At 43.9% G+C, this 24,732-nt stretch overlaps 1 protein-coding gene across 2 annotated transcripts in view; it reads right to left on the bottom strand.

The window, feature by feature from the left end:
- rbms3 (RNA binding motif, single stranded interacting protein) overlaps nucleotides 1-24,732 on the bottom strand; it is a 159,383-nt gene that overhangs the window by 109,404 nt on the left and 25,247 nt on the right. For both annotated transcript variants that reach the window (XM_048260297.1, XM_048260296.1), the window contains exons 2-3: nucleotides 16,118-16,278; nucleotides 3,755-3,813 (exon numbers count right to left, since the gene is read on the bottom strand). In XM_048260297.1, the coding sequence (XP_048116254.1) occupies nucleotides 3,755-3,813; nucleotides 16,118-16,278 (220 nt within the window). The remainder of the gene's footprint in view (nucleotides 1-3,754; nucleotides 3,814-16,117; nucleotides 16,279-24,732) is intronic.

The following is a 24,732-nucleotide window of genomic DNA, read 5'->3' as shown; positions in this document are numbered from 1 at the left end:
AATGGAAGTCCTTTAAACCCCGGAGCAGTTTCCTGTGCCACCCATTATCCCCAATACAGCCTCTATCTCATTCACACACACACACACACACACACACACACACACACACACACACACACACACACACATACAGAGAGACTGGTATTTCTTTCTCTTGATAAAATCCTGCATCTGTTGACTCAAAATCCTGCATCTGTTAAGTAATATTATAACATAATAATATTGTTTACTCTCCTACGGCACTGTAGTTTGAGTGCTGTTCTTCACTTTTAAGTCACTTTGGATGAAACAAAGTCAGCTAAACAAATAAATATGAATTCATAGGAAATAAGGATGAGGCGTTGTTATCTCAAAAGTCTGCTCAGTACTGAGACCTCAGTGGTGGACAGGTCTGCAAGCAGTGATAAGGGGTCAAAGGGGTCATCAGGTGGGCCCTTCTTTTGTGTTACCCTGTCAGACCCACAACACCTCCAAAGGGCACATTGGCCTGACATCTGGCCTCCCAGGTGCCCCCTCCCCCCGCCTTCACCACCTCCTTCTGAGATTAATTTTTGTGCAGCAAAGACAAAGGCAAAAACCGTTAAAACTGTGTCTTTACACAGTGGCCCTGCAGTGAAAATAGCCCGTCACTGTGTAACCGAGAGGCTCTAAAACAGCAAAACAGCCACTGTAATCCACAGATCCAAATAGCCACCCACAACGCCTTACAACCAAATGTGCACTCAAGTGTACTTTACGACACATCTTGACACAAGAGGCAACATGAAATGTCTAACTCTGTATAGCCAACAAACTCAGTAGAAACACAAATGCAGCGAGGCAGCTTAGCCCTTTGGTTTGACCTGTTACGGAAGCAAGCAGAATGACGTCCCAGGTGCTTATAGAGGGGAGCCATGCTTACATCTGCAGGTCTGCCATCCTTGACCAGGGGCCAGAATTTGTACAGGAGAAAAAAGGCTCTGAGGGTTTTGACCCTTCTCTGTCTCCTTCTCTGTGCTGGCAGTCTATCTGACTGTTTCTGTTTTACCCTGCGTAGATAGATAGATAGATAGATAGATAGATAGATAGATAGACAGATAGATACTTTATTGATCCCTAGGGGAAATTCAAGGTCACAGTAGCATACAGACAACATACACACACACATTCACTAACAACAGCACTAATGAGCAGTTAGCATTGGTTGCCTGCAAGGTAAAAGAGCATGGGCTCTCAAATGATTCTGGTTAAATAAAGGTCAGGTAAAATAAGGCATACACCACACATGATCAAGGTCAAGTGAGGAGGGAGTGCGTGTGTGTATGTATGTGTGTGTGTGTGTGTGTGTCCGTTTACATGGGCACAGCTGGAGCCTAGCCAGTGTCCAGCCCAGCATATTGTGGAGGAAGCTGAGCTGTTTATTTCTGGCCCTGGCCTGAGTGTTTCCTGAAAAGAGACTGTCTGCTAAATCATCGATTTCAGCCAGCACCACACCCCCGACCCCCACCCCCCACACCCCCCACACACACACACTTTTCACTCTCAGCTATATTTAAACCTTCCACTACACCCCCCAATACCCCCACCACACACACACACTTCACAAATCCGCCTTTTTGTGCATCGAGGGTGGACCTGGGATGTGATCTGATGCCAAAGTTAAAACCCCTTTAGTCACGCCAGGCCCAATGGAAGGACTTCTCAGGCAATCACACAACACTTATCCCATTGTGATGGCCACAACTGCAATCCTGCTAGCACTCATCTTGCTGTAATGCAGTGTTTCCCAAAGTCTGGGTCGCGACCCACGGTCAACTAAAGCAGACATCCAGACCGGTGTTACATGGCAACTGGCTCCCATGTTAACTGGCTGCATTGATGACGTTTCATGATTGATGACGAGTCTTTGACAGATGTGGCCGCTTGCAGATTTGTCACTTTCTGATATACTAGAGACGCACACAAATATGCATGACATGTTTAAAAGTCAAAATTCTATGTAGTACTACATGCATTGGACCATAAATATGCCACCCAAAAAACAAACACCTAAATTAACTCCACGAGGGTATCGAACCACGAATAAATTTACCTGTTTTCTTGGTAATAGCGTCTATCCACTTGCGCCACGAACCAGCTGACGATACTCACAGAAATTGACTTCAGTTGTATGATTAAAAGAAGTCAACTAACGTTATTATAATTGTAACAAGTTAACATAGCTGTTCATGTTATCTGGCTACCATGTTATCATGCTACCGTTGCCCAAGCCATTTAGTAGGCCTTCAAAGTATCATGGTTAAGTTTTACAAACCTTTCACTGAGGTTAGGCTGTGGCCGCCCCTTCAACACCATCAGCTGTGTTAACTTACAACACCATCAGCCGTGTTAACTTGCTACAATCATCAGCTGACTTCTTCTAATTGTATAGACTAAGTCAAGTAAATTTCCCTATGATTTATCAGCTGGTTAGTAAAGCACGTGCGATGAATGGTTATCATGTAGGAGGTTTCATTTAGGAAGCAGGTTCGATACCCACGTGGAGTTATTATTTGGGTATTTATTTTTTTGGTGGCATATTCATGGTCCAGTGTATGTAGCGTACTACAGACAATTTTGACAGTTAAATATGTCATGCATATTTGTATTTGTTCGTCTCTAGTTTCCATCAGAAAGTGACAAATCTGCAAGCGGCCACATCTGTCAAAAAAAACGTCATCACTCGTGAAACGTCATCAACGCAGCCAGTTAACATGGGTGCCAATTGCCATGCAACACCGGAAATAAGGCCATTCAATTTGCATGTAAATAGTTTCGATTGTAGATGCAATTTTTAAAGTTAATAGCAACCTCCTCACATTCTTATTTCTGATTTAAAATGTACAACAGTGCATTATATTAGGCTACAATTTAAATGGACATTTTAAACAATATTCCTCTCGTTTTCTACCTCGCTAACTCCAAAGTAAAGGCGCATTCTTCCGGCTATTGCAAAAACCTCTTGTTCTGATATGTAACGACTATACAATATAATATAATACAACAATACAATATAACGACTTGAGTTATCTGCTGTTTACATCGGAATTGACGTCCACAGTGTTATGGACCCATTTGTCTGCAACGCAACGTAGCCTACAACATTTTTTTTAGAAATACAGGTTACTATGCTGACGAATGATGTAGTAGTCATTTCCAACTTTTCACGCTGATGGTGCTCAAAATGCAACACAACCGTGTTCAAAGCAGGATCTATCTATCTAGATCCTATAGCAATGTATGGTTGGGGGAGGCATAGAAAAGTTGGAGAATCTGTGGCCTAAAACAATATTGGTGGTTGCAGGGTAGATTTGAAGTGAAATGGGTCGCGATGGTCTGTCATTTTTAAAAAGTGGGTCCCCAGAAAAAAAGTTTGGGAAACACTGCTGTAATGGATACCTCAGCCCAATCACGCTAGCGCTCACCCATATGCCTGATGGAGTGCTTGGGCCACTTCACAAATCACACAGACACAAATGATCTCATAAACATGCATTGAGTCATTGGGATTAATGTTAACAACATTTGCCGACTTCGTTGATGCCAGTATTCGAAGTGATTTGTCTTTGGTTTTTGGTTCTGTGTTTATACTTCCAGTATACTAGTACCTTTACACATAATACGCAGAAAGTAGTAGCATCTCTTGCTCTGAATAAAATATAAAAGGCCCACTGAATGAAAGCAATCCATGATAAATTCATCTAATAGTGAAGCTGATAGGTTGATACAGGCTTACCTTTGCACTGATTGGTGTTCTTGTCCAGGATCGCCTTTGTTGACACTATTTTCCCATATCTAAAAAAGAGAATGAACACAATCATTAATGTGTGTTTCGTTGTGTGTCTGTGTGTGTGTGTGTGTGTGTGTGTGTGTGTGTGTGTGTCCTGTGTCCTGTGGCTACATCCCAAGTGATTGTTTGTGCATGATGGTGTTATTTAATTACCCTAGAATTCTACCAAAAGGGTCCACATTGATGTACTGTAAGACTTGTTCCCTCCTCATTAAAAAGTTTGACTGAAACTCTGTAGAGCCTGGCGAGCTGGTAACGGGATAATCTAAAGTTCTTCTCTCATTAAACTTTTAATAAGGGAATGTTTATCAATACATCCTGTTCAGGTCTCAAGCGTGACTTAGAACTCTACCACCAGAAGCACAAGGAGGATTTTTAGCAGACCGCCCAACAAACTCTCAGCAACGGTAAATTAATCAACCAGATGAGAGACACAGTGATGAAGAGCAGAGTACTTCCACTGACAAAAACAAAATGTTGATTAGCTTGGACAAGATGAAAAAAAGCTTTGTTTAACTGCCTTGAATAATTGAATTAGCACATTTTCCTGCTCTGGTGTTTGCGCTACAATTGCTAAAAGCTGGGCTCACAATAATTATGTACATTTTATAGACTCTTACTTCAACACAAGATAAAACGGCATGAAGAAAAAGCTCTACACGGCTCATAAGGGCTCATAGTCAATGATGAAAAGCTGACACTGATAGGACCCAGTTCTCTGCGCTCTCCAAAGAACGCTCTTATGAAGGTCTTTAAGGAATGTGCAATTTGGAATTAGTTATTAGAGACAGAGCGAAAACGAGAGCACGCGTGAGAGAGAGAGAGTGGCGGTGATCGAGGAGCCAAACCGAAGATTGTATCATTTCATGCAGAATAACGATGATCATTGAGTGTGCAGTGCTTCCCAGCTTTGAAAGGTGTGAGGATGATCCTTTCTCAGTGAGGATGATCCTTTCTCTCCTCCTCTCCTTTCCTCTCCCCTCCCCTCCCATGCCATCTCCTGCCCTCCTCTCTTCTCTCTTTGTTAGCTCCCCCTCTCCCTCCTTTACAGAGAAAAGGTAATAAAGTTTCTTATCAGCCCGCCAGGACTAACAGGATGACTGATACGAGCGCCTCCGATGTGACTTTTAATTAATGTTTAATGCCTCACACTCCTGCAGGTATAGTTGAGGGGAGGGAGGGAGGGAGGGAGGGAGGGAGAGAGAGAGACACACACACACACACACACAGGGACAGAGAGAGGGCAGAAGTGAGGGGGGGGGCAGGAGTGAGAGAGAGGGGAGGTGGGAGAAAGAGAGAGAGAGACAGAGAAAGAGGAAGGGAGGGAGGGGTGCACATTCTTGCACTTTTCCAGGGACGGAGCTGTTTAATAAAGGACGGATCATTTCTCTGTCAGTGCGAGCAGCTGCCACCCCGTCAGTGTGTTACGGCGCTAACGTCTGGCCTCTCATGGCCAGCTCATTCATCTGCTGTCTTAACTTCACATGGGCTCTCCAGGACACGGGAACAGCGAAAGTTTCAGGAGAAACGTTCAAATATCCCATTTCTTCTTTTTGCTGTTTATCTCAAATCCGAAGCATACATAAACACTCACTCTTAAAAGGGCAGGAAAAGAAAAGGACAAAAGTCTAGAACAAAATGTTCCAATTTTCTGTACTGCGGAGAAAGAATCACATGAGTGGGTGGGTGGAAGATGTGTGAAATGGCAAACTGAAATAAAAAATGACGCTGAAACAATACTGATTTTGTTTGGATTTTTCTGAGTACTGTAAACAAAGCCATTTGGCCCCCGGAGCTGGCTTCCAACCACAGAAGAGCAATCAGGCACAAACAACTGTTCTCTCTTCATACACGACACTAATCAAGAACTACACACGAGAACCGACGAAAGCGTGATCTGCTGTCACTTCATCAAGTCATCAAGTAAACAAATGACCACGCGACGAAATGTGTGAGAGACAGACGTTAGGAGATATTTATATATACAGAGGAAGAGTGGCAGACAGACTAGGGGGGAAGTGAAAAGGATATAACAAAACAGACTGAGGAGAGGAGAAATAGCACTTGTGTTGTAGCTCGCTCTGTATGGACATCCTGTTGCAACATCCATAATGTGCCATTTGAAACGGTTTCAGTTTGACTTTTTCTGGTTTGAAAGGCTCCACCTTCAGCAACATCACCAGGTAAACTGTTCCTTTGTTTTTTAATAAAAAAATCATGGCATAGTGGTTAACACAGCATTAGCAAAGCTAGTAGTCAATGAAAATCCACCTTTTTTGTGATTATGCATTTGTATTACGCAGTAAACAGAACCACAATGTGCAGAGAGCGCAAACAGATGATAAAGAGAGAATGAATAGAAAACAAAAAAAACAAAAAAATGCACCAGAACAACACGGCACACATTACAAACTCTAAGTAAACTCATACTGGTTAAAGAGTCTTCAGGCTAAAGAAGCTCTTGGGCACTGGTGTTATGCATTCAGGCATTTACCCTCAGTACACTCTCGACAGACTACATGTATCCAATGGAATGTGACTGTCTGAAAATGTTTTAATTTTGCATCTGGGAACATCCATTGCTGTAATATAGTTTTTTTCCTCCTCAATCTGTGCCAGTTCCCATCCACTTCCCGTTAGAGAACAATTCAATCCATCTACAGCTACTTCAAAGCTTGTTGTTTGATAGCATCACCACAGACACATGTTCACAACACAATTTCCAAGTAATCCATATCAATTAGAAGACAGAGGGAAATCTAACAGAGAAAGCCCAACATGTGCATACAGATGAACAGTACTTTACCACACGCTGTAGGCCTACTGGATTTAATCCAAATGTCTTTGGGGCCACATTCCTTTGGGGCCAGCATAGAGTTTTGAATGTGATGTCTACATGTGATGAGGATGTTACAGGTGTGTCCATGCTTAATATTTACCTAACTTTATTTACTCGGAAATTTCTCTAACAAATAACGGGTGTGTAGTGGAGTGGTGGGTGTTGGAATCTGACCTTAAATAACATGGAACACATAACAAAAACAAAACGTTTACAACATTCTTGCACATTACCTGGTCACATAAGTATGGAAAAACTAACAACAGAGAGCATATAAAACGCTGTGCCATAACAAGAGCGCATTGACAAGCCGTTCTATTCCGTGTTTTCACAGGCAAAGCGGAGAAAAGGACGCCAGTCTGATTTCCCCTCGTAACAATGTGGAATTTACCGAAGGTTCAGACAAAAACAGGTGGGAAAGTACAGCAGGTCCCTTCACCTCCCCAGTGCACTCCCAAAGAGGCCTTTAGAGTGCAACGTTTCCATCCGGCTCCTAAATCACCCCATATACACACACAGGGTTCGCTAGGAGGACTGGTGGGCAATACAGAGCTACAGAACACAAGAGAAGATAGGGAAGGAGGGAAGGAGGGAAGGAGGGAGGAGGGGAGTGGATGAAGAGAGGATAAAAAACAATACAAAAGAAGAGGAGAGCAGGGAGGGGAAGAAAAAAAAAGAAGAACTGATCAGAGAGGAGAGCAGAGGAAAAGAAGAGAGCAGAGAGAATAGAAAGAAGCAGACTCAGGCAAGGCTGAGACTGAGCAGGAAGGGGCAGGATGTTCTGGGCTCAGTGTCCATCTGAGCTGGGGCCACCAGCCCCGTCCCAAAAACGCAGCTCAGCAGAGCCTCTGGAGCTACCTCAGACACGGAGGCCTGGCCTGTGCAGCTGCCACGATCCACACACACACACACACACACACACACACACACACACACACACACACACACACACACACACACACACACACACACACACACACTAGCTGCCAAGAACAAAGAGAGAGGAGAGGAGAGGAGACCAGACCAGGCCAGGAGAGCAGGGCCAGTGGGCTGAGATTTGTCTAACTTCTGAAGTAGAGCTCACAGAGCACCAAAAGGTCACCAAATCCATCTTTCCTTTCTTCGGGAGCGCTGACTAACTCTCGCTCCAAAACTAATCAAGCACGGACTATGTCAGAGACGTTTTGGAGATTAAAGTGTTGGTTTTGTGCTTGTGTCAACATGAAAACATACCACATGCTCTTCAAAGACGGAGAAGAGCAATTATTCTTGGAAATGGCTGCCTCCCTTAAAAGAGCAGTGCTAACGTTTGCTTTGACATGACGCAGCTCATTAGGAGAGGCAAAATGGAATGATTTTCTTTACTGAGCGAGGTGAAGCGCTGGCAATGTGCCAAGGCAAAGGAATGGGAGGTAAATTAAGCCTTTACATTAGACTTTGATTAGGAGTTAAGCAGATACCATAACAAGCTCGGCTTACAAGGGGATCCGTCAGATGTGGGCTCCCAAAAGACCAACAAACGTGACATTTAAAAAGAGGGAGTCTGTACAAACCTCAGCCTTAAGCTTCAAAGGTGGTTTAGCCACCAGCATTTATCTAAGAAACAGCGAAACCCAAACACTACATGATACAGCACTACCACAATCCAGCCACTCAGCTGTCAACATACAACACAATTTTGACTTGAACTGAAATGCAGGCAAAGAAATTCTTAGTCTTTTTAAACTTTACATGTTTCGACTGCTGACTTCCTGCAGTCTGTCTCAGTGGTGTCATGTAATGTTGTTGTTGCTGCTGTCCTCTGATTTATACTGGTTTGATTGTCCCACCCGAAGTGGTAGGATGACCATATCCCTTTTGGTCTGATAAATGTATTAGTTAAAGTTTATGTAGGACTGTATCCCAGAGAAACGATCCCATGGCTAACATAAATAAATAAAACCTAGGTGGAACAGGTGGAACATCTGACACAGAAAAGAAAGAACATCACAAAGAATGTGAAACGGAAACATCCAGAGGCCGCACAAGTGCCATCAAGCTGAAGGCAAAACAGGGGAATCTGAAATCAGCCATCTCAGATCACTGTAAAAGAAAGAAGGGGCCAAGGTCATAGGATCGGAAACGAAGTCCTCTCTCCCAAAACTGTAAATTGTAGATTTTCTTTCCCAAACTTGAATTGATTACTGCGTTTCTGAGTTTCTGGCTACAAATGTTACGTCTCATTCAAGCTACGTACACTCTTAAAACAAATGTGTTGTCTCCAGCTGGGCAACACATTCGCAACTTCTGTTGTTTTTTTTATTTTCAACACATATTGTGTAACAAAATTAAAAAAGGAAACAGAGATGTGTTAAAAATAACGCAAGTTTTGTTGTTTTCAACACATTTGTTTTAAAAGTGTACAACCAACTCAGCTATATTCATGTGGGGAATTTCCTCTGGTTTGCCAAGACCGTAAGACAGTCCAAGCAGCTGTCATCCCGCTCACATCTATGAAAGCACAATGTGAGTTGTGCCTGTCATTATATCACATCAGCACCCAACGCAAGAAAAGCCAGCGCGTCACCAGCATTCGCCGAATCACCCTGCTAACTCAGATAATTATCCTAATGAATCAACACTGCGGCAAATCCCAAGCAGTTTCCCGTGCCAGAAGGACACGTTGCCTTATGCACAGAACTCAAGCACGCTGTATGATGTGCTAATGACAGTTCTCAAAGGGCCCCCATCGTGTCTGATCTGCTTTTTTTCTCCCCAAACCCCCCTCCCTTTTTTTTTCAAAAAAAGAGGGGAAAAAAGAAATGGCAGGAGCCACGGGTGCAGCGCTTTTGATGTTGCACCGACCGAGATGGGAGCCGGCATTCTTTTTAACTTCCACCCAGGTGCTTGTGTGGTATCTTAATTGGTTACCGACGCAGCTGTCTTGTCTGACACATTTTTTTGTCACTTCCCAACATCACGCGTCCCAATGTGCAGCCTCACGTCAGCTTTCTACACCCCTCCAGCCCCCCCAGTGCGATCGCGTGTTTGTTTTCCCTCACATAAGGATGGTTTTTGTTGTTGGAAGTAAGTGTGTTTTTTTTTTTTTTACAGCCATTGCCATAGCAAAAGTCCCTCAATCACACTGTGAAACAATGTTCTCCCCGGGGATTTAAGGGCATGGCTACTTAAGACGCAATTTTGGCCACAAAACTCCAGAGCCAATCTTTGTTATACAGTATGCAGCACTTATTCTCGTGTTCATTTTTAGCCCCGCAGTGATTTTTAGATCACAACGGATTGGGGTGATCTCTTTCTCACACGCATACACACACAGACACATGCACACACACACACACACACACACACACACACACAAAAAAACACACACACACACACACACACAACCGCTCCCTCTCTTCCTCTCATCTCCTCTCCACTGTGGCTCCATGAGCTCTACTTCTCTGTCATCAATCAGGCCCATCTGATCAGAGTCGCCACTCCTCTCGCCTGGGGAGGGGATTCAGCCAGCTGTGCTTCTGAGCCTTCACATCCTCCTCAAACAGACCCAGACCCACTGGCTACGGTGCGGCCCGTCCTGCCAAAGACCACCTGCCTGACTGGCCTGAGCTGGGGTGGGGTATCACCTCACCATGGTGAGGCTCAATGGTAATCCGCCATGGATTTTCATCTTTATTTCGATGCTATATTTATTTATAGGTCTTTGGTCTTGGGTTATTATTGAAGTTTGTATTCTACCTTAGTGAATATCAATTGTCAGCTAATATTATGGTCCCCTCCAGTTACTTCTAGCTTCTGCCAACAAAAGAGCCTCCCCCATTCAAAATGGCTTCCTCCATTGCCAGGATATGTATATGGTGATCAAATCTGGACCAGCTCATATTAGACTGGACTGCCTATCAAAAACAACAAACGAGGTGAAGTCTGGCAGATCTGTTTCTATTGGAGAGTGAGAGTGGGGGAGTCTAGGGCCTCAAGGCCACACACACTGGTGAATGTTACGTCAGATCTATTTGGCAGTGCAAGGGCTTCCAAAGTACAAGGCAGAGCCCAAAATTATGTGCTTCAGCAAAGCAGCGAATCCTCCAGCCACTGCTCTTTAGAGGAGTCCAGCTTTCAGGAGGAAGTGAGCGGGGGGTCTCAATCTCAAGTGAAATGCCTAAGTCAATGTGTGTGCGTGTGTGTGTGTGTGTGTGTGTGTGTGTGTGTGTGTGTGTGTGTGTGTGCGCATGATATGATTTGAATTGGGGGAAAAAATCCTTGTCACATCAATCAAATAAAAAAATTAAATCGAATTTTGTGTGTCTGTGTGTGTGTGTGTGTGTGTGTGTGTGTGTGTGTGTTTGTTTATTTATGTCTTTATGCGTGTGCATAAAAAGATTGAGAAAGTGGAAGAGAGATGGCTGAGCGTCAGAGATCGGAGAGAGAGAGAGAGAGAGAGAGAGCCAGTGACAGGAGTGGGGGAGGGTGGTTGCTGTCACTCATATTTAAGAGCAGCACGGTTGCCAGTTTCATTGAAATCTAAATCCCTCCCCAACGGAGGGAACAGTTAGCCAGCAGACAGAGGCTGTGAGAAGGGTACAGACCCTTTCAACAAGGTAAACAAAAACAATGCTTGAACGTTCTATTTGGTTCCCAATCTACTTCCTCTGCATTAAGATAACATATGGATTGTTAAAAAGGAAGTCTTGTGGGGCCAACTATGATGCTGATAATGGAACTCTCTTGAAAGGGTCCACACTCTCACACAAACCCAGGCCACACATTCCTACAACCGCCCAGGCCAAGAGATACATAACCAAACATACAGCCTTACTGCAAGTGCCACGAGGCAGAACGAAATGTACTCTCTTGCAGTGCACCCTGAAAACAACTTTTCCTGAACAACTTGCCTTGCCCCACCCAACGCTGCGACTGCTGAAAGTTCTGAAATAACTTCCGAGGAGCCAGTGTGGCTTCCTTAGATATTTCCCTCTAGGCCACTCGGCTGCTCTGGGTGGGGGTGGGAGATATGGGTGTTGGGGGGGCCTGGAACTGTCTCTGCCAAACAACTGAAATGGATCTGGTTGCTTTTCTAATAAAGGACGCCTTTATTTCGGGTTGCAAGGTGCGTGTCAGCTGGATGGCGGAGCAGGACCATTTGTCTTTTTGTTCCCATCTCCGCCTGCTTTCGCTTCGAGCCGTCTGCTTTGGATTTAAACTCTCGGAGTTCGAAACCCAATCTGGGCATCCTTTTGTGCATCCTGCATTGACAAATGATGAAAATGTATGGTCTTGTATTCTTGTATTTCTCTCTCTCTCTCTCTCTCTCTCTCTCTCTCTCTCTTAATAAAGTAGTCATCAGTTCCCACAGCTGTAATACATGCATGTCCATGATGTTTGATACAGATTAACAATGCTTGCCACAGCCCCTAAATTAGATCAGTAGCACAATGCACTCAAGCATTTGGAAATAAATGAAAGCATAAAAATAATTAGTGGTGATGAAGTCATCCTGAACAGAGGACTAGGAAAGAGTTAAGGCGTATGAGTTCTAATTAGGTAAAATATTCAGTGATGCACAGACTGTTAAAAACACACTCCAAAAGACACACATCCCAATGTGAATAACACATAAACACACACACACACACACACACACACACACACACACACACACACACACACACACACACACACACACACAGAGAGACAGTGAGATGGAGACACACAAACACACAGATACATAAACATATGCATATACTCAAAAAAACACATGCACACAAATGTCCAGAGACATTCATACATGTACATGTGTTGAGTATCCACACTTATACTCTCTTCCACTCTTCACACACACACACACACACACACACACACACACACACACACACACACACACACTCTGTGTGTGCTCAGAACTCGCATGCATAATGAGAGTCCATAAATGTGATGAGAAGCACATGTTCACCCAAGGCTCATATTAATAATTCATAATTGATAATCATGCTGCCTGTGAGTTGTGGCCCTGCTGCGTTTCAGGGCTGTTTGTCTTATGGTGCTGCTGGGAAGGCGCCCACGGCCAGGCCTTTCCCACTCTGCATTAGAGAGCCTGGTGTCCATCCGAACGGCAACATCCAGACAACGTTGCCTCAACGTCGCCTTAACGTCGCCCTTGTCGAGTGCCAACGCCTAGCGGATATCCTACTTAGCCTTGCAGTAACATTTCGATGGCGGCAGCCTGTCTATGCGACAGAAAAAGCCCAGCAAGCTCCGCTCGTGAGAGAGGCAGAGGGAGAGGGAGAGACCAAGGAAATAGGCGTCCCCGGAGACTGCCCGTCACAAACACACTCCTGTTTATATTAAACATGACACTGACCACCAACTCCCCCGAGAAAAAGAGAAAAAAAAAGAGGAAGAGCAAAATGTGCTGAGGCCCAACAGATTTGGACTTTAAGTTTCCAGAGGCGTCGCGCCCTCACAGCTCCAGGTCCTGGTGGTCCGCCCTGCTGAGGGAGCTGCGCAGTGAGGTCTCCAAATGCCACTGCGACAGCGCCGCCGCCACCAGCACCAGCATCAGCACCAGCAATGCAGCGCCTTTCAAGGACACATACAGCGATCCAGTCATCACAACTAAAAAGCGTGTGTGTGTGTGTGTGTGTGTGTGTGTGTGTGTGTGTGTGAGAGACAGAGAGCATGTGTGTGTGTGTGTGTGTGTGTGTGTGTGTGTGTGTGTGTGAGAGACAGAGAGTGTGTGTGTGTGTGTGTGTGTGTGTGTGTGTGTGTGTGTGTGTGTGAGAGAGAGAGAGAGAGGAGAGGAGAGAGTAGAGTGTGTGTTTATGTGAGTTTTGGAGTCACAGATAGGGGTACAAGAGTGCGGGTCAAAAAAGTTTCCGGAAGGCGAATCCCCCACGCAATGGCGAGGGGACCGTCTTTGTTTGCGCCGGTGTGAGGTTGAGCTGGGGCCGGGTCACCAAGGACACTTATGGGAACAGAGAGGGTCGTTTGTTGCTTTCCGCTGAGCAATGGAAGACGAAAAGTGGCCCGAGGCGAAGCCCCTGACCTTTGCTGAAATGTTACTGGCGGTTTGGCACGGTGACCGGGCCATAATGAAACTTTTATTGGCATGAATTTTTCATTCCGGTCCTTGCGAAAGCCCACGGCCAACCTGGACCATGGCAAAGTATGGGAAAGACTATGGAATATTGTGTGTGTGTGTGTGTGTGTGTGTGTGTGTGTGTGTGTGTGTGTGTGTGTGTGTGAGAGAGAGAGGAGAGTGTAGAGCAGCGGTCCCCAACCACATGCGGGAATGCGGGACATTCCTAACCGGGTTGTAGCCTACGACATGATTTTTAAAAAAAAATGCATGCAAACTAAATTTAATTTAATTCGCAATAATGTCACGTTTTTACATGGCATAGGCCTATATGCAGTTGTTTGATTGCACGATGTTTGCATTTTGCAAGGTCTATTTTCTTCTGTCTGTCCCGCCTTCAACACTTTTACATATTGCCTTCAGCGCCAGCGCGCAGCCTCAGGTCAGCTCACTTCACCTTCTTAGCTTAACGGTAGTGTCACACGGGTTAGCTAAACCGCTAGAATGAGCAACAAAAACAAGCATCTTTAGCAGGTCACTGGCCAGAGTGTTTGAGTTGCGAGAGCCGCTGCAGAGATTTCTTACAGAAAAAAAGTCACCGCTAGCTGAACATTTTAGTGATGAGGACTGGGTGTCAAAACTTCGCTTTACCTGTGTGACATATTCGGGTTGCTTAATGACCTCAACCTGTCACTCCAGGGTAGAATGACAACTGGCAGATAAAGTCGCAGCATTTAAAGCCAAGCTTGATTTGTGGGGACGACGAGTGGACCGGGGTGTATTTGATATGTTCCAAACAGTAGTGGGGTTTTGGGAGAGACTGAGGCAGGGCCCTTTCTCTCGTAGCTGGTGCACGATCACCTTGTTGCGCTTTCAAATGAGTTTGAGCGTTACTTCCCATCCTCCACAGATCCACGGCAAACCAAAGAGTGGGTCCGCAACCCATTTGTCAATATCCCGAATAGTCCTAACTTGTCAGCGCAGGAATAGCAGTTTGTTTGAAATTGCAAATGACGGTGGTCTTAATAGTGTGTATAAGGAAACCTCTCTGGCGGGTTTTTGGAACAAAACCAAAGCAGAATATCCTGAGATAGCCGTAAAAGCGCTGAAAACGTTGCTACCATTTCCCACAACGTATCTATGCGAGGCCGGGTTTTCGGCAATGACTGCAACTAAGACCAAATTGCGCAATCGACTGGACATTTCAAACACACTGAGGGTGTCACGGTCTTCCAACACCCACAGATGGAACCTTCTTGTTGCAGGGAAACAAGCACAGGGCTCGCACTGATTATATTCGTAATGCACGTTTAGTTCCCATGTTTTGTTCCCATATTTTGTTAAGCATGTTCACACTTATAGATGTAGCTTCAAGTTGTTCAATATTCATAGTTCATATTGTTAAATTTTCACTTCTTCAAGTTCACGTTTTTCACATGTTTAAGAGAACGTTACCTTCACTGTTCATACATAACTGGAGCTAGTTCTTTTCAAGTAATGCATGCACAACACATATGGAACATGGAACATGGAACCCCCGAACCCCCCCAACCCCGTCCGGTCGAAAAAAAATAGGAAACAAACCGGTCCATGGTACATAAAAGCTTGGGGACCCCTGGTGTAGAGTGTGTGTGTTTGTTTATGTATGGATTTACAGTATGCATGTGATAACATACACAGTGTTGACAGAGAGGTGGACCACCACGAACATCAATGATCAGCTCCTAACTAAAGACCCCACTTATTGGTACTTGCCTATGAGTCCACCATTTATGAAGCCTGAGAAACGACATTCCCCCACCACTGCACACACACGCAAACATTCACACACACATTCATTATGTACACACAGATACACAGACACACACGCACACACACACACACACACACACACAGTGACGTGGAGTATGTTTATAAAGATAAGCTCTATCCAGAGGCTTGTTATTAAATAACAGCGAGGTCATGGCGGCATGTCACGGGACGCAGAGTCCAGTCCTGAGGCCAATGTCCCGCTTACATTCATAAACACGCTCAGAGAGCTCTGGGATAATCGGCCACGCTGACCACGTTACGCAAGCCAGCAGGGCTGAGGCCGCTCTGAAGTCTGCACAGCACTCGGGTCCATCGCCCCATATCAGGGATGCAGACCCTGAGCTCAATATAAACTAGAGAATACAGATTTTTGCCAGTGTGTTCTTTAATGGTCTTAAAAGTGTATTAAGAAAAATAAGAGAGAGAAAGAATAAATGAATGGTCCTGTTATTTGTGTGTGTGTGTGTGTGAGAGTATATGTGTGTGTCTGTGTGTGTGAGTATATGTGTGTGTGTGTGTGTGTGTGTGTGTGTGTGTGTGTGTGTGTGTGTGTGTGTGTGTGTGTGTGTGTGTTGAGACTCACGGTTGGCACAGCTTGATGAGGTCCTGGTCGGTGGTGGCGGGCGGCAGGCCGCGGATGTACAGGTTGGTCTTGCTGAGCTGCTCGGCCGCACTGCTGTGGCTGCTGCTGTTGGTGCTAGGGCTGGGAGGAGCCATGGGGGGAGGGGGAGGAGCATAGGACTGCTGCAGGACACAGAGAGAGAGAGAGAGAGAGAGAGAGAGAGAGAGGGGAGAGAAAGGGAGAGAGAGGGTGAGAGACAGAGGGAGGGAGGGAGAGAGAGAGCGAGAGAGGGAGGGAAAGAGAGGGGGAGAGAGAGAGAGAGAGTGACCATACATTAGCCATTGAGAAAGGTCGCCACAAGCAAACATGGCAACCAAAAGAGCACAGGGTATGCTCATGCTGCACACAAGAAATGTAAAATGAAAAACATTTTCTTTTACATGGTAAGAAATATGAAAACATTCAATCAATATATTTCACAAAATTTGAACAAATCACAAAATCTAAAGATTTACAGTATGACACTCAAATTAAATGTAATACCTTAAAGCAAGAGCCACTAGGAAAAATCTACCAGCAATTTCATTTAATTGAATATTTGATCTATTCATATATTTTCTCTTTCTCCATTGCTACTGTGTGTTAGTGTGTGTGTGTATGTTCTTTTCTCTATTATTATTATTATTATTATTATTATTAGTAGTAGTATTATTATTTACCATATTCCATGTCTATTGTTATCATTATTACTATTAATTGCTAATTATTTTCTTCTCTTTGATGTCATTTTCTCCATTACTGCTTTACGGCAACATTGTAAAACTTAGTCATGCCAATAAAGCTCATTGAATTGAAATTGAATTGAGAGAGAGAAAGAGAGAGAGAGAGAGAGGAGGGAGATTGAGATGGGGAGAGAGAGAGGAGAGAGATTGAGATGGGTAAGGGAAGAGACAGTGGGAGGGAGATTGAGATGGAAAGGGACAGGATGCAATTGCAGAGAGGTGAGAAGAGGGAGAGAGGGGAAGAGATAGAGGGAGGGAGAGATAGTGGGAGAGAGAGAGGAGAGGTTATTATTGTTATAACACATGTTCACAACTGTGTTAGATTTAATCAGATTCAGACATCCCACAAACGATCGGTGTAATATGCCCAAGCTCATGTGATCTCCATAGAAGTGCTCTCTGTGGGAGGAAGGGACTTAACTAGAGATGCACTATATATCGGCGGCCGATATATTATTGGCCGATAAGTGAAGAAATGAAAATATTATTATCGGTCCGATAACAGAATTCTGGCCGATAATTTGCGCCGATTTTTTTCCTAATTTAGGCCTACGTAAGGTCCGTCTGGCTACACTGAGCTACTTGAGCTTAGTTGGCTATACTTTTTCCTCAATATAATGTCAGCGGTGTAAATGTATTTCACCACTCTAACAAATTCTGTGGATATGCGTTCATTTGGGAATCTGTGCATCTCAAAATCCTCTCGTGAATGATCCGCCATTTAACCTTACCAGAGCGGAGCTCAGAGTCGTCTTGTGATGATATGTTTGCACTTTACTGCGCTGATCGGGGAAACAAATAAGCAAACTCGTTAGTGGGACGAGTACATAAGTAGGCCTAGTTCTAAGTTGTGTTTTAGTATTATATTTGCATTACTTTAGCTTGGGTTTTGTATTATTACCTAGAAATATGCTAACCATTCCTGCTTCAGTTCCAGACAGGTCATCATAATAAGTTATTAAAACCTTCGGGGCTAACCCCTTTCATTTCTGCTGCAGCAGGTTGTGCGCAACAGAGTAGACGGACATAAGATACAGTCTGAGTAGTTGCAGCTTTATTTAGTTACCCGCAGTTGAAACTAAACCTAAGTTTCCCTCACAAACTCTGATTTGGTCGCTATACTGTAGCTTATTCCCAGCTGAGCCGTTTATGAGTGTTTAGTCCTAAATGAAAACGATTCATACTCTCTAGCCACTCACTCGCAATTCACTGACGTCAGGTTTACTTAAAGGAGCCACACCTACTGTAGGGCTAGGCTACTGTTATGTTGACTGCTGTACTATTGAGGACTATTATGAGTTCTGTCCATCATTTGGTGGTAGGTAAAATTACTGCAATAAAATGATGCTTATTAAATGCTTTCCCCAAATCCCTTTTCACAAAAAAAAATGTTCAAGAGTAATATTATTGGTTATCGTATCGGTATCGGCCACAACAAACCAATAAATATCGGTTATCGTTATCGGCCCTAAAATTCCATATCGGTGCATCTCTAGACTTAATGTGTATCCTCATGTCTGTGTGTGTATGTCAGAGTGTGTGTGTGTGTGTGTGTGTTTGTCTGTGTGTGTCTGTGCGTGCGTGTGTGTACTGTATATATATCAGAATGTGTGTGTGTGTGTGTGTGTGTGTGTGTGTGTGTGTGTTGTGTGTTTTGCGTGTGTGTGTTTGCGTGTCTGTGTGTGTGTGTGCAGGGGAGTCAAAACACTGACTCACACTAATAAAGCTCTACTGTATATGTGAGAAGCAACCACAACAGCTAATGCACTACAGCAGAAAGGTGCATACAGATGGAATACTGCTGTCAGGCATTTCTGCATTTCATGTTTGTGTGTGTGTGTGTGTGTTTATACATATATATGCATGCATGTCCATAAGTATGCATGTGTAAGCACTTGTAAGCATAGAAGCATGAACTATATGTGTGTATATCTAGGTCAATGCCTCCACAAAGCAATTATTGGATGAAAGAGAGAGAGTGAATGGGGGAATGGATGCACTTAAAAGGTTCAAAATCTAAACCGTAAAACGCTACTTGAAAATTCAACAGAACCAGATAAAGACAACCTATTCAATTTGAGTATAAATGACAATGACATTAGTGATACAAAACCAATACTACTAAAAGAAATCCACAATAACAACAAAAATGCCTACATTTCCCAATGGTGAGAAGACGCCCAACATAATAAGAAAATTAATTGTTACCTTAGATTAAACCGAAAATACGAACTAGCAAATTATCTGATTAAATTAAAACAACCACAAAGTCGTTACCTAACAAAAATACAGATTGGGCGACCATAAATTGTAAATTGAAACTGGACGGCATAAAAGATCCTGGCAAGAGAGACACCAAAGAATTTGCTCCCACTGTGACCTCATGGAGATTGAGGATGAAAAACACTTCCTTCTGAGGTGCACCAAATATACTCTACTGAGAAAATCTTTTTACCCTAAATTTCTAGAAAAACCCCCACAATTTAAAGGTCTAGACGACAATTCAAAAATGAAAACCCTCCTAGGTGAGGAAGAACAATCCCTACAGCTCTCCGCACCGTTTGTGTTTAAGTGCCACAAACTAAGAGAAAACACATAATGGACAAAGACAGAAATCTAAACATAGTCTCAATTTTTTATTTTATTTTATTTAATTTATTATTGTTTTTTATTATTATTTATTTTTTTAATTAATATTCTTTTTTATTATCATTTATTTATTACTATTGATTACTTTAAATCAACATTGTTTTGTTTATCTTATATATTAATGTATTGAATCTGTATACATGCTTTGACAACACAAGCACTCTTGTCATGTCAATAAAGCTTATTTAAATTGAATTGAATGAATCTTTTCTCTCTCTCTCTCTTTCTCATCTCTCTCTCTTTCTCTCTCTCTCTCTCTCTCTCTCTCTCTTTCTTTCCCCTCTCTCTCTGTCTCTTTGAGCCCGAACTTTGCTCTGTTTGTGATAATCACTGCCTGTCAGTTGCACTTCCCTGCACAGCGCGGTTTCCCTGATATTAATCTATTACCTGTACATCCCCCAGCCATGCAATTACAGGCCTGTAGCTTCAGGCAGCCACCTCCTGCCTACGGGGACGGCAGGCGCAGAGACACTGCTTGTCGGACACTAGATCTGGTAGAACTATGGAACAACAGATGTCATTAAAGAGGCGTTGAGGTATGTCTTCGCCTCTGCTGCGGGCATGACTGAGCTGGATTGTGAGCTGTGTTAAGGTGTGATAAGGTGTGATAAGGTGTGTCAAGGTGTGTTAAGGTGTTCCTTAGGTGTCGGACCAGCGTTTTGGGTGTGTGGGGTTTAACTGCACAAGCTTGAGGGTAATCAAGCAAAAGGTTTATGCTGCATCCAACAGGGCAATTAGCCAAATGCTGACTGCTTAATGCTAACTAAATCACACACACACCCTCAGCAGAGTGTATGCATAAGCACGTACTCTAAGAACAAGGGTGGAGGGGTGAGTGTGTGTGTGTGTGTGTGTGTGTGTGTGTGTGTGTGTGTGTGTGTGTGTGTGTGTGTGTGTGTGTCACTCATAAAACATAAACAGCTTGTGTGTCTTGATTCACAGCAAGCATGCACGCTCCCGGGAACACCACAACATCCGTGTTTGAGATTCCAGAAATCCTCCCAGCATACTCCGCAAACCCCACACGCACACACACACACACACACACACACACACACACACACACACACACACACACACACACACACACATGTCCACCATAGTCTACTATATGTCTACTATACGATATATAATATAAATCCTATACTTGTAGAAGTCCAGTGCTATGGCTGCACTTCCTCCTCTCTGTCGGCTCTCCCCAGCATCAGCAGTAGGGCTGAGCCTCCGACAGACATGGCAGAGCCAGAACACTGTGGCCCCATCGCCAGCGCGCCAGAGAGCACAGGAGCACCTGATCAAAGCCCTTGCCCTGGAAACCTCTTTGAGCCAATTTGTGCAGCTGTCAGGGGCCTGGCGATAGCACGTCGGTGTGTGTAGTGTGTCAGGAGCCGTGATGGGGAAAGCCTTTGAAACGTCAAAAGCACTCTCTCTCATTTTCTCTCCTTTGCTCTCTCTCTCTCCTCCATGTTATCTCTCTCTCTCTCTCTCCTTCCCTCCCTCTCTCTTTCTTTCTTTCTTTCTCTTGCTCGCTCACTCTCTGACAAGTCTGGGTTAGGCCTGGAACGAGGAGAGTGGTGTTTTTTATATCTATATAAATATATATCTCACACAGATACACACAGAGAATTGTGGAGAGGGCTAAGGGCATGGGAGTAGCTGCTTCTCTTTCTTTCAACCCCCCCACCCCCCGTCCCCCCAGCCCCCACCACACACACACACACACACACAACATATATTTTGGTCTATCGTTTTCACAGCATGAGTTAAGTGCTGCATCAGTCGCATCAGTCACTCAAACTATGGGAAGATGGTGACTAAATTGAACTGCATTTACACCGACACATCCCAACATAGAGTATACTGGCTATATTTACTGTAACAATGACCAAATCATATACACACATGGCCATTGGTCTAGGGGATGACTGTAGGACTCTAATGAGAAGATGTGCTGTTTCAGCGGTGATTACAGTGCAGTGAGTAGTCCAGTGGCTGTCTGGCAACCAGGGGAGAGTCCGACCACACAGTGGGGTCCGCTCTTGAGTTCACACTGGAGGGTCCTTACACGAGGTACTGCTCCACTCTACTGCTCCTGATCAATGGGCTGCCATCCTTCAGAAGGTCATTTATGGCCAGCACTGACTGACTGAATGAATGAATGTGAGCGTTGGAGCACGATGCATCTTATCATGATGTGTCTGAAGAATATCAATAGGTGAAAAATGAGGTTAATGAGGCTAAAAAAAATAAAAAATACTGGGTAGCTTACTGGAGAGGAATACCATTAGACTAATATTTGTTTGAATAAAAGGCATCTTGACTACATTCTGTTATAAAAAATCCTTGAACATTGAAGGAAGCCTTCCATTCAGCATGTACTGTAAAACATGCATACGCTGTTGTGCCACACCTCTCCATCTCTTCCCCGCATGAATAGCACTGTATGAAACACACACACGCACACACACAGGCACACACGCACGCAAGCACGCACACACACACCAGGGACTGAAAACCATTTGGTTCGTTCTGGACAAAACAATTATTTTCTCATTCCTGTTCCAGTGTTCCAAGGACTTTCCTCTAAATGGTAACCGGTTAGAAAGTCATAGAAAAATTGTTAATAACGTTCCTTTAAAAAAGACATTGACTTTACAAATTGATTTATGGCCGGTGGCACAATACTATAGGCTTTTTTTTGCCCAACTGCCTTAAAGTTTAAATCAAAGCACATTAGATATCAAGGATAACTGTTAAAAACATTGCCTGAATTCATGTGTGGGGATGGGATTTGAAAGTAGGCAATTAGCCTAATATTAGATCTTCAAAAAGGTCTGATAGCCTAACTTCAGGCACAGAAAATGTCCTTGTTTTAAGCCCTGTAATAGCCTAACCTATGTGTGGTGCTACCAACTGCATGACAGGCCTATAGATATTTTCCTAGTGTCTCTGATGCCTATGTTATTTCACAAAATGTTTCCGTAATTTAGGCTACATACTTGGAAAAGGCGGTCTTTTTATATCCAACATTATCCAACAGGTCTAGTCTATTTATACAGTGGAGACTGATTCATAAAATCTGACTAAATTCATCATATAAGGATCTGGGGAACACTGTGTGGGCATGTTAGAATATTCAAAATTCAAGGTGAATCGAAAAATAAATGCCGTTATTAACCGGTTATCTAAAATTGAAAATAGCGTTTTCACTACGGAACAAACTAAATTAGTTTTGTTCCCGGTTTCGGTTACAGGATTCATCCAAAACTTGTGTTCATTTACGGTTTTCGTTTTCGATCTTCGAACCAATTCTAATCCCTGGCACGCATGCATGCACGCACACACACACACACACACATGCACATACACGCACACACACACACACACACACTTTTACAACTTCTCCTCTTGTCTCTCTCCAGCAGGGTCAGCGTAAACACTCTCCCACACCGCCCTCCGAGGTTAAACCTTCTCTCTCTCTTCCTCCTTGTCTCTCTCCCTCTCTCTCTCTCCCTCCCACTCTCTGTTTCTCTGCTGCCTCTCAGCCTCAGTGAGGGCCTTGCCCTGATTTGCCGCTCAGTATTTATTAGTGGCTGACTGATGTGAATACACATTATCTCCTCTGCACACACACACACACACACACAGAGCCCTCATTTCCCTAAAGAGTCCTCCAGTCAGCAAACAATTAGTACTTCCTGGAGAGAGCACTCCAAAATGGGCTCCAAAATGGCCATCTCTCTCTCCCTCTCCCTCTCTCTACACTCTTGTCTAGTAACCTTCTGTCTAATTATATTTTTTCCTCTGCTGTTGCTGTTCATCCACGAGGTCAGTTCAGCTTCCCTGTATGTTCAAGGGAAGGTTAACCTCTGCCTTGCCACAACATGTAAGAGTGTGTGTATGTGTGTGTGATGTGTGTGTGTGTGTGTGTGTGTGTGTGTGTGTGTGTGTGTGTGTGTGTGTGTGTGTGTGTGTGTGTGTGTGTGTGTGTGTGTGTGTGTGTGTGTGTGAGGTTTGTGTGTGTGTCTGTGATGTTTTTATGGCTACAGCTTGCCCACAGCTGAGCCACAAAAAAGTCATTCTTTTTAATCCCTTCCACCTTATTTACTTCCTGTTAGACTTAACACTACCACCCCATTTCCTGTTTCACACACACACACACACACACACACACACCACACACACACACACACACACACACAGAGCCATAATCACATACACTGTGGGATCCTAAAAAGACACAAGGGATATCAGGGACGCAAAGGGGACTGTTCCGTACTGTTCCAGGGCTTCCCGGAGCAGGGGAAAGAATGCGGACTATATTTAGAGCGGGCCTGAGATCCGCTCTTTCCGGAGAACAGTAGCCGAGGGGTGTTGAGGAAATCCCAATGACTTCTTTGTGCCATACGCACAGATCAGGAGAGCACATGTCCTTAGCCTCGCAACCCCCCCATCCCTCACAAATATGCAGATGAACACATGAATCCACACTCAGTCATCCACTGGACATTTTTTTTAGCCCACACAGATAAATAATACATTAACCCATGCTCACAAATCCATACATGTGTCTATCTTAACCAACACAGTTGAACATGTTAATCCATGTTCACAAATCCATACAATTGGCCAGGTTAAACCACAAAGAAGAAACCATGTGTATCCACATTCACAAATCCACCCACATGAACATGTTTAATGGCAATCCTGTGGTCAAGAGAGAGTATTCTGTCAAATGGTGCCAGTACCAAAAGTCTCTAAAACACTATTCATGGAGCTTCAAAAGAACTTTCTTTGGAGGCAACTTGAAATGCAAAGAGCCATTCAATAAAGCAACCTCGTTCCAAAACCCACACATATTTTACAGAGGAAGCTGGTGTGATTATATTTGTGGACTGAGCCCTAAGGGGCCTGTTAAACAAAGTTCTGAATAACCTGGAGCTTCAACACTCTCTTTATGTTCCGTTCTCCTCTGCACACCCTCACCAAATGTGCAAGGATGAGAAACCCTTCAGACGGAAAAAAAAACTTCATTCGGTTTTTATTTCTGGATTTGAATTATTTTCAACATTTTCACTGATACGTTCCTACACTGCAGCTTTGCACTAGGAGAAGGAAAGACCACAAAAAGCTATACAGTACTGAGGACTAAAACAGTGCCTGCCTTATGACTGCACAAATGCACACTACCAATAACTGTTTGCA

The sequence above is a fragment of the Alosa alosa genome, chromosome 13 (assembly GCF_017589495.1).
Source record: "Alosa alosa isolate M-15738 ecotype Scorff River chromosome 13, AALO_Geno_1.1, whole genome shotgun sequence".
In the NCBI taxonomy this organism is placed as follows: Eukaryota; Metazoa; Chordata; class Actinopteri; order Clupeiformes; family Clupeidae; genus Alosa; species Alosa alosa.
Note: the sequence above shows the minus strand (reverse complement) of the source record. Positions and strands in the feature narration are given on the sequence as shown.